Source organism: Peromyscus eremicus, chromosome 4 (assembly GCF_949786415.1).
Source record: "Peromyscus eremicus chromosome 4, PerEre_H2_v1, whole genome shotgun sequence".
Taxonomy (NCBI): Eukaryota; Metazoa; Chordata; class Mammalia; order Rodentia; family Cricetidae; genus Peromyscus; species Peromyscus eremicus.
The window spans coordinates 108,577,351-108,588,865 of NC_081419.1; the positions used below are offsets into that span (position 1 = coordinate 108,577,351).

The 11,515-nt window shown below is 39.8% G+C and overlaps 1 protein-coding gene across 1 annotated transcript in view; it reads right to left on the reverse strand.

Moving 5' to 3' along the window:
* The window catches only part of Hao1 (hydroxyacid oxidase 1), a 51,159-nt gene extending 40,353 nt beyond the window's left edge, over positions 1 to 10,806 (reverse strand). Inside the window, exons 1-2 of the mRNA XM_059259601.1 lie at positions 10,670 to 10,806; positions 4,680 to 4,831 (exon numbers count right to left, since the gene is read on the reverse strand). Coding sequence (XP_059115584.1) covers positions 4,680 to 4,831; positions 10,670 to 10,806 — 289 coding nt within the window. The remainder of the gene's footprint in view (positions 1 to 4,679; positions 4,832 to 10,669) is intronic.
* Positions 10,807 to 11,515: the final 709 nt, after the last annotated feature.

Here is an 11,515-nt window from a genome sequence, read left to right on the forward strand (position 1 = left end):
TTGAGATTTCTTGCTTGTTTTAAGATATTTGAAGATCTGGCAGCCTCTCTTCGCTCCCTCAGGAACAGCCAGCTAAAGCAGGACTTGGCTGCCCCCTTTTGGGACACAACAGGCAGTCACATTGCCTTCATCACAGCATGGACTGTGGCTATCTTTGGACATTACACATTTCAAGCTTTGACCTTAAAGGTAATTGTTGAGGTCCCTGAATAAAGTGTAAGACAAAAGTATTTAGTGCAAAAAAAAAAAAGTGGTTGTTATTGTGATAAGATAGAAGTAGAGTTTGCTTTCCTGAAAGAGGTTACGCATGCAAGAGGAAGATTTGGGGACTCTGGGCTCTGAGGAGACAGTGAACTGATTGGCATGGCCCAGCACTACAAACTTTTCTAGCTTTAGTTCAAGATCTCACACTACAGCATCTGGAAATGGAATTGAAAGCTCTCACTTTAAATATCAAGCAACTAGTTTTTTTACTACAATGTGAAGGGCCCCTGAGTTTTACCTGGCAACCCTGTATGCATTGCTATTGCATTTCAAAGTTAAAAATTAAATGTACAGCCCATTCGACAACCATCAAGCAATGGGAAAACATGGCATCTTATCCACAGGTCTAGCTCGTGTCAACTTGTGCCCACAGTGGTGAAGAAATCTGGAAATTACACAGGGAATGTGAAACTACGTGTCATGGCAAAATCCAGAATTGTCAAGAGAACATCCTAATTTCACAGGTCAGACCATTCCTGATGGATGTGAATGATCCTCACTTATTCTCATTGGCCAGGCTGACAGGGACACTTTGTCCTGAGATTACAAATTAACCTCTGTCCTTTGAACTTGGCCCCAACTTCCCTTCTTTGCAAATAGGCTATGTCTCTGAAAACACAAATTTTAAGGGCCAAACTATTAGGCAGGTGACAAAAAAATCTTCCATGACTTGAATAGATTTCATAATATTCTCAAGGATCAGACATAGATTTTCTAATTCTTCCTGGGAATAATGGAGTAAACCAATTAATAGCTTCTTGATTCTATAATGATTCCCCGCATTTCTGGGAGTAATCGACTAAACATGAATATTGTTCCATTCTTGCTTGAACTTTATGTGGCCAACTACATCCTTCACTGAGCTCTCAGTCTATATTCCTCCGAAAGCCAAGGAGCACAAGTCCTTATAGCTGAGATGAACCCCAAAGTGAGTTCATGGAAGTGGGAAATGAAAGACTGGAGAAGATAGATAAAGAAGAGAGTGTTAATGAGCAGCAACTTCCTTGAACACCTGAGACTCAGTCTCACTGAATGTCAGTATCAGAAAATGCTGTGAGTTCTGGATCACTGAGAGCTGGTTTCTGTTCATCAGTGGCTGTGCTCACAGGCTGAGGGAGCCAACCCATCCCACAGCAGACTTCTGTGATCAAACACAATTTACCAAGTGTTAGGTTATGAAAGAAAAAAACAATGAACTCAAACACCCGAGTCACCTGCAGTATCAGCTTGAGGGCCTCTCCTTTTCCTGTCAAAGAAACTCGTTATCCCATACCCAAATACACAAACCATAGCCCAATTCACAGACCACACCCACATGCACAAGCCAAGCAATAGCCTTTCCTCTGAGTTGATGACCATTCACTTATAGAATTAATTCTAATATTAAATAGGACAACACATTCTAGATGTTCATGAGAACACAAATGGAAACCTGAAGAATGCTGAGGTCTTTGCAGGAGCTCCCTGGTATATCTCTGTATTATAACCTAAAAAGGTTATTACTCAGATGAGAACTTCATCAAAGATTTTGGATTTCTGAAGTTGGTGTGTTCATCTATTCCATCTGCCTTTTCAACTTCACTCAGATATAGACTGTGTGTTTCACTGTCCCAGAGTCCTGCTTTGCATACCCCTAAAGCTATAAATTAATAGCTTCTGATCCTATAACTCCTTCAGAGCATTTTCAAAGTAGCACATAGTAGTTAGGAGTCACTGTTCAAGAGACAAACTGCTGGGATCTGGACAATTCTATCACTTATGAATAATAATGTGGCCTCAGGCAAGCAAATCCTCTTCTTTGTGCCTCAGTTTCTCATATGTAAAATAGGCTTAATAATATAACTGCTTCTCTGGGCTTTCTGAGGATACAGTAACTTGACAGCTGTGATGTACTTAGACAAGTGCCTGGAAGGTGGTAACTCCTTGTTAAATGAATCCAAAAGGGCAAAAGTCCTATGGGCACTTAATATCAGATCATGGTTAGTGCCAGGGGACATAATAGTTTGATGAATAGTCCTACCTAGGCTATTCCCTCACGGTTTCTAAATAAGCATCTTCATTATATTCCAGCCCTTTGTTACCTGAACCATAGGCTTTGGAATCACAGGGAGTCAGTGGAGAGATAGTACAGCCTGTCATTACTAGTTATGGAAGCAGTTCTCTGAAACCCTAGCGAGTTGTCCACCAAATGGAATAGTAATGCCCAGTACAGGAATGTGTGTAAAACAGTTCCCTGGCCCCACAGTGACTTACCAGGAGAGCTCTGCCCACTGATCTACTTGCCACCCTCTGTCTCTGTCATTTTCCAGCTTTGTCTTCTCTTTTAAATCTATTTTTTATTGTTTCCTTTTTGAACAATAATCCAAAGAATAAGGACTGGCCAGAAGCCAGAGAACATAAAGCAATCCCTCACTGAGCCACTTAAAAAAACAACAGTAAATTATAATAAGCATCTTCATCTTCAAATACAGTCTACTTAACATTGGTTCTGGCTACTAACAAAAACAGGAAATCTGTGCCTTACTGCCATTTGTAACTACTTTTTAAAGTGATTAAAATAAAGCAGCTAGCATGTCTGTAATCCCAGCACTAGGAGGCTGAGACAGTAGGATCAGGCTGAGCTACACATAAATTCTTATCAAAAGAAAGAAAGAAAGAAAGAAAGAAAGAAAGAAAGAAAGAAAGAAAGAAAGAAAGAAAGAAAGAAAGGAAGGAAGGAAGGAAGATTTTAAAGAGACAAAAAGAGAAAGAGATCATCATCACTTTCTGTATGATTTTCAAAATTTTGTTTCTTTTGGCATGCTTGCCATTTCTCATTGTATCTCTGATTATGTCAGCTCTTCTAACACCTTGCCAAATAAAAATTGAAATCAGGAAAATCCTTATACAAATCTTTTTCCTCAAAAAAAAAAAAATACAGCATGCTATGAACTTCACCTCTTAAATCTTTGATACAAAGTGCTGAATTATTTCTTAGATCACTCTGCTTCCTATTCTTACCATCCATGTTGGAAACTGCACATGTCTCCATAATCCCACCAGACATCTTAAAATAAGAATTTTACATCTAGAAAACAAAATATAGGCTAATGACTTACGCTCCTTTGCATATTAGTAAATGGAATCTTTTCACTCGACTATATTGACTCCATTTATGAATTTCTTATTTTCTTACTACTGTCTTTGTATCATTTTCTTCTTCAAGGACTATTTACATTGAATGGAAATTAGTCCTTTGCAGTTTCTTATTTTCTCAACTATTTTTCAGTTCCTCAAAAATATTCATAGTATCCCATGGAATATTTCCTCTTGATATTTATGGAAATTTTGGTCACTCAAGTTTTAATCTAGTATTCCCATCTCTTCACTTTTCTTTTATTCTGTTGCCTGAAGCTCCTTATCCCAACTTTAAATAGACCTACCTTACTACACTCTTTCAATCCAGTCCCTATCTCCCCCGTAAATAAACACCTGGGACCATTCTGAGGCCACTCATCTGCATGTGGCTCTAGCATTAAGGATGGACACTGCTAGCCTCTGACCTATGCTTCCACCCTTTTGTGTCGAAGCAAAATTTTGATGTTCTTGGCAGAATTATATGGGAGTCATTTCAAGGAAGAAGGTAGATCCATAGGGTTCTTACTTCTCAGGATGAAAATGCTTTAAAATGGCTTGAGTTCATGATCTTTTAGCCTGCTTGGCACCCAAAGATGTCAACTGTGATTCTTCACCAACGCTTCTGAGTTTCCAAAGCAGAATGCACAGAACTCTATGTATAGACTTTCCCATGCTCGGCGTTGCTAGGGAACTGGGAAGTTAATCTGTTAGCCATGGTGAGAGACTTCCTTGCAGCCTGTTTGCTTTTTCCTCTTGGCTCCTTCCTGAGGCCGTGGGAAATGCTCTGCAGGAATAAAATCTACCCATAAAGTAGAATCACCTCCCACTACCATGGAAGAAAACAGAACCAACCACTTGGATGGGTTTGTTCTTTCACGATGCAAATCATTTCGGTTTGGAATAACCCTACCTCTGTCACTCAAGACCTATGTCTTTTGGCAAGCTACTTCTCAGATCTCCACTTTTTGCATTTTTTCTTTTGATAATGCTACTCATAAAACAACTGACATTTGCTTAGCATTATTCTGTGTCAGGCATTTCTTTATATGTATAATTTTTGTGACCCTCACAGCAATGCAATGCAACAACTACTAGTTTGATCCCTGTTTTGCACTGACAAAAAACAAGAACAGAGAGAATATCTTGCCCTGAGACACAAACTAGAAAGTTGTTGGTAAACCCAAGGTTTTTTGTTTTGTTTTTTTTTTTTTTCAAATAAAAGCATCCTGGGAAGGGTGTTGGAGGAGGGAGTTACTACTGGTCTCTTTCTGTCCTTGTGCTGAGGCTCCTCTTCCTACCTCGGACAGTGGCCAGCTCCCCATCCACATGCGCCATGCACTGCATGGCAGTAGCTCCGACACAGATTGGCATGCTGACTCTCTGTCCTAAAACAGAAGTCGACAGGTCGATATCAGCAACATTCCGGAGCATCCGTGGATACAGCTTCCATCTGGAATTTAAATGATATGAATATTAATATATGTGCAGTTTAGAATTTCAAGTGTAAACAAAATTTTAACGTATTTTTAAAAGGGAAAATTTTTTTATTATGCCCAATCCTTTTTATAAAGCTAAAGTAAAAATGGACAGTTTTAATGTTTGCTATCATAGAAAGCAAATGAGATGACAATCACATAGTGTACACATACATTAACTATTACATGGTATCCCAATATATGTGCAGCTTGTGTGTGTGTGTGTGTGTGTGTGTGTGTGTGCCTCTGTGTAAATTTGTTACAGTTTTAAAATATAAAAATGAGAATGGCAATGAATTCCCACCTCATTTTTACTAAAATCTGACTGACACAGCAGGACTCTTCGACATCAGCACATAGTTCTGAGAGCTATGGCAAAACCAGGCAGCCATATAACCGCCAAGACAGCCACATCTAGGCCAGTCAGTCATCCTTCAGAGTCCCTCGTTTCCTTTTCTAGCGAAAGTTTCTCCCCACCTCAATTCCCTGACACACATGGCTCTGTATCTTTCATCCTCATACTTCTGCTTTTCAAGAATACCATATTCATGGACTCACACAGTGGACAGGCTTTTGAGTCTAGCATGATGTGCTTAACGTCTGTGTGTGCTGCTGTGTGTATCACCAGCTGGTCCCGTGGAGTTGATGAATCCATTTCACCTCATGGAGGGTACCACTCGTAGGCAACACTTAGGATATTTCCATTTTGTACTGATAATAATCAAAGCCACCATGAACATCCACTTATAGGCTTTTGAGTGAATAAAATCTTTATTTTACTTTCCCTAGACCATTTTGAAGATGATATACAAAGTCCTAGAGGTCATATTTGAATCTGAGAAGGTACAGATGCTCCTTCTTTAAGAGAGAGTAGCTCAAGGCAATTACTTTTGAAATTAGCATTATTTTCTTCAAAGTTCTTGAATTAAATGCTGTGTCCACTGAAGAACGATAGTAAGGGAAGAGCCGACCTTTTTTGATTATTTATTTTGTTAGTTAAGCTCTTTCCTCAGAATAGTTAATAGAAACTGAAATTTTTAATTTTTGAAAGTTATTGTAAATTACTTTTCCTGTGATTCCTCTAAGTTAGAACAGAAGTTACCAAGAAGCGAACAATAAAAAAAAAAAAATCATAAATCTTCCCAGGGAATAAATTATCTCTCCTATCAGAAGAATGTGTATCTCCTACTTATTTACGTTGATTATTCTCCTCATTGCCCACGGACTAAGACTGAGCATTATTATAATAAATGTATTGTTTAGACACATCTACAGGCCTACCCAACAGTCTCAGTCAATTTTCTGGACTTAACTCTACTTCTAATGAGGTTGAGGCTGTTTTTCTAAACGCAGTGAGGTGTGACTTCCTAGAGGAGAATGGAGGGGAAAGCCCTTCCTTGGAGGAAGCCTGTTTTCCCCCAGCAGCAGCAGCGGCAGCTCTGCCTTGAGGGCTTGCTAGAGCTCTCCGATCTCACCTTCCCCACACAGCACGTCTAAAAACATACCATCCCTGAGCTGCATGATAAAGGAGTTTTAGTGTGGGATCCCTGTGCTGTTCCTTTGAACATCGTAATTGTCATCGTTTTCCGTCACACCACATGCTCTGTTCCTGGAAATCTTTTCCTCCCCAGGGATACTTCCAGCATGATGCTTTGATCTCCATTTTGAAGGGGGGCGGGGCGGAGGCAGAAGCCCCGAAAGGAGTTTCATTACCAATCATATCTAAGTGTGTTTTTAACATGAAAGAGAATTTAATAGTGGTGACTGACACATCAGCTTTGAAAAGCATTAATATTAATGTTTACTTATGACTGAAGGAACAATGTAAGCCTTCAAGAGTACACACAAAACTATGGGGCATCCTCTCTCTCTCTCTCTCTCTCTCTCTCTCTCTCTCTCTCTCTCTCTCTCTCTCTCTCTCTCTCTCTCTCTCTCTCTCTCTCTCTCTCTCGCTCTCGTGTGTATGTGTGTGTATGTGTGTGTATGTGCGCGCGCGCACGTGCACATGTGTAAAATATGCCTTTTTAAATGTTACCCATTTACAAACCAAAGCTCGTTCTGTCCATAAGTGGCAACCTTACACTCATCCACTTGGTGGCGCAGTCACCTTAATAACAGCTTGCTCCCACTTTCCATAAATCCCTTTTCTGTTTCAAGATATTACAGAGACTCTTCAACCCCCCTATTTCTGGGCAAAATTAAACAAAGCCAGCGCAACAGGGAAGTGTACATCTTCTAAAGCGTCCTCCAGATTTTGGTATTTTCCAAATAACAATAACTTTGCCAGACAGTTTCAGTGGATTTTTGACCCCCACCCAAAACTACTCCAAATTCAAATGGCTATCACCTCAATTATACATCTAATAATGCTTCTCCATAACCCTGTGTCGCTGTCACATAGCATCCACTTTTGGAAGAGCCTGTGAAGATGGAGAGAGCAGCTGGGCCACTGAGTAATAATCCTTTCAAAATACCGAAATGAACAAAAGAATTGCAACAGGACTTTCAGCCTACACTTCACACAGAACAATGCGCAGGTTCTAACTAATCAAAAACAAGAGATACACACACTTCCTAGGACATAACTGCTCCCTGAAAGTGTTCACAAATTGCACAGCACTGAAGCCTCTCACCTACTTTTCACACCAACTAAGTACCTGGAATTGACTTTTCTGAAAATCTAAAATACAAGCACATGGATTTCCAATTTCTTCTTCTTAGCTTTCCACTCTACAAATTTAAAGCAAATGATTGAAAACGCTCCTTCCTCACCTGTATAACATATCAGTTGAGAGACGCTGTGACATTTCTACTTATGTAATACTGAAAACACCACTAGTGCCTTTGTATTGTTTCTCAAATAATGAAAGGAGGATGACATCATTTTAACTACCAGATAGTTCAAATTAAACCTCCCATTTGTCAGTGTCTGTGTGGAAGAAATAGTTAGTATACTTTTTCAAATTAGCCCCAATCTGCTCAGGCCATTCAAAAAGCAGCAGCCTGGCATTCTGACATTTACCTTGTTCTTATGTATTTCCAAGAGGAAATTGCATTCTTCTAGGTGGTTCATTTTATTCATCCTTTCATGGCCTTTTTTTTTTTTTTTCTGGTCATGATAATGCTAGCCCCAAGTCATACCAAGAAACACCTCCAAGCAGCTGCTGGGTCACACAAATGGCTCAACTTTCCAGAAATACAAAATGGGGTTTTCAGATCTGAGTCTTGATGGACAGTTCCAGTGAGGATGCTCCCTCTACTTGCTGAAGGTGAAGGGGGTGAACTTCACAAATGCCTTTGAAACACCCCAGTCTTATGCCACAATGTGATGGTTGGTTGTTTTGTAGCCTTTATTTAAAACAGAGTGAGAAGCCTCAGGGTGACTTTCTTCCTGCTATCAACCCAATGCCACCAAAGCCAGCAGAAATTCTATTCTTATTTCTACATGATCAGCTCAATGGCACAAAGCAAGGGATTATGGTTCATGCAGGAAGCCACACAGCAATGGAGGAACTGAGATGTTAGATTGGTAATCATGGCTGATATTTATTGTAGTACAAACACTAAGAATAGGCTGTCCTCTGAAGAAATTTGCTCAATACCTTTTTTAAATTCTTTAAAAAAATGATCAAGTTTCATAAAAGATGTGGCACTGCAAACCCAGTTGCATTATTTGTGTCCTAGGGATAAATTAGTCCACACACAGGATGCTATTTCTAGTGTGAGTGCTATAGAATTCACAAGAGGCTCTTGTGGTTGGTCGTAACTTCGAAGTCACCAAGTCCTCTATGCTGCAGAAAGTTCTTAGAATTTCTCAGATAACAATGTAGTCTGTTTTGCTGTACTCCTTTGTTCCTTCTCTTGGGTAGCTGTTTGGGGGCCATTCTACATCATTTCCACCCGCTAGATTATAGAAGCTAAGTCAATGTGCAGCCACTGAAATGCAAGTTCCTGTTGGTAGGAACTTTCTGTCTGGATCATTGTTAGGTCCTCAACTTTGTAGCAGCCCTGCCGGTGAAAAACAGCTCAAAGTATAAGTCAATCAATTGCCCGGGCATGTTGGCACACATTCCTGCAGCACTCAGGAAGCAGAGTTGGGAGGATGGCTGTAAGTCCCAGGCCAGCCTGGTGTGCACAGCCAGTTTGACCCCACACAGAACTGTTTTGTGGGACTACAAGTAAGTTAATAAGTTGGACCGCATGAGATGTGGTATCTAATGGAGGTAGAGAAGACTGCATAGAGATGGACTGGGTGAGCATCAAGCAGCAATGCTGAGACCCCAGCCCAGTACATCAGCTAAGGGCCTGAAATGGCTTTGGGGAATAAAAACTCGGTAGGGCTAGAATGTTCTTTAAGGCGCACTCAGGAAAGCCATTTACCTAGTGAGTACAGTGACATGGTCCCAAGAAGGAATGTTTTACAAGAGCAGGAAAGGTTGAAGAAGCCTAAATAATAATTAAAAAAAAATGATTAAGGGGGGCTGGAGAGATGGCTCAGAGGTGAAGAGCACTGACTGCTCTTCCAGAGGTCCTGAGTTCAATTTCAGCAACCATATGATGGCTCACAACCATTTATAATGAGATTTGATGCCCTCTTCTGACATGCAGGCAGAACACTGTAGACATAATAAATAAATAAATAAATAAATAAATAAATAAATAAATAAATAAATCTTTTAAAATGATTAAAGAAACTGAAGAAAAATAAGTTCATGTACTGTTAACCCATTCCCCACCCATCCAAGCTTCCCCCATAATTTATGAGTTCAAGAACATTCCAGAGAAAGCTTGATCGAGGACTTCAGAGCTGTCCTGGGGGGAGATAACTCATCCTTTACTCTCTTACCACCAACCTGTGTGTAAAACAGGTGCTGTCAACAAGAGGCTGCCTTCATTAAAAGGATTTAATATCTCATAATTCAGAAACATAAAGGTGATTTGGAGGGGTTTCGTTCCAGATCAAAGAAGAAATAAGAAAGAAGGCAGATTTTCTGTCTCTGGGTATTTTCTGCCCCTTTCTGTTTAACAAGTCATCATAAGTGGGGAACCCTAATATCTACTGTCATCACTAAGGACTACAGTGGGAGATGAATGCCATGGGAAATCTGAGGTGTGGTAAAGACTTGCTCAGCTACTTGGCTGAGAAAACAAAACAAAGCAACAACCAAAATAACATCCACTTAAACTAAACTGTTTCTCTTTACAACAAGAAGAAAGCATAAACCATGACACTAACCATCTTGTGCCTGAAATATGAAAGCCTGGGAAAATTAATTTGGGGAAAGAGATGAAGCACTTTAGAGGAGGCATGAGACAGCAAGGGTGAGAGATGAATGCTATACAGACACACTGAAATCTAAAGTGAAAGTGTAGACAGCCATAATCAAAATGAGTGATCACAGAGAAGCCATGATGGGAACATCTGAAGCAATAATCCTATCTGGTTCAACTAGCTGGGGTGGCTATCTTGCATTTAAAGGCGTCTTCCTAGTCCATCAACACAAGCATTCTCTGCCACATTCTAATAAAAAATAAATGAAGTCATCAGTGTTTATGACAATTGGTATGTATGGCTGAATCAATTACTGCCATAGTTCAAGTAAAGGTAGTGCTCACTTTCGCCATCAATCCCTGGGCTTATAATACTTCAACATTTTAAGACATCAAGATTTCTCACATGCCAGAAATTTCTACTCTTTATTAATTACAAATCCAGTCAATTTCACACCACTGTAACATAAAACTACATCTCACTCTGATGCAATATATTTGTGTAATATCAAAACACAATTTTAAATAACAATGTTTCTTACCTAGAAAATGCTCTAATATTATCAGCCAAGGTCTCCTGGTCATTTGCCCCAGATTTGTAGTAATCATATACTGACTTTTGAAGCACTGATTGGGCATGCTGTTCATAATCATTAATGCAGACCAGCCGGGGCAACATTGTAGCAGGATACAGCAACCTTAGCTATTCTAGGGGGTTTTCATGGACTGCTTTCTATGCCCAGACAATTCCATTATTTGTCAATTATTAATAGACTTTTGCCAAAGTTCATATTTAATTCTCTCTTGGTTACATCAAATGAACAAACATTGTATGCCTAGACTTTGACATCTCATTTGCAGACTAGCCACCAAATGTACCTAACCAGCACGGAGTTAGAGCTGAGGAGGTAGCAGAAATGAGTAGGATCTGTCATATTGACAGAGCAGGGGAAGAAATCAAAAGTTAAGGGACTGACCTGAAACCACCCTTGGTTCAGTTCTACTCCCGGTTGGGTCTTCCAACAATCCAGATCTTTGCATGTTGCTTTGGCACTCACAATGAGCTACTTCCTCATTCTTCTTCTGCACTTGTACAATGCACATGCTGTATGAAAACAACTACCAAAAGATATTATAGAGCAAATGAATTATCCAGCAAATGCAGAACTTCTGTATGATAAAAATTTGACCAGATTATAAATATTTGGCTTTAACACAAAGCCCTATAGCTTATTCTCAGATTTGTATTGCTCTGGGGGTGATTGAGGGCAGTGCCATTCTAAAAGGCTTTGTAGTCTCAATCTAAAATCCCTCCCTGTCATGGAATAGCTGGCAAAATTTGGATAAGTAGCACGTGGCTGGGAAAGCAATGGTGTTGACCTCAGCCA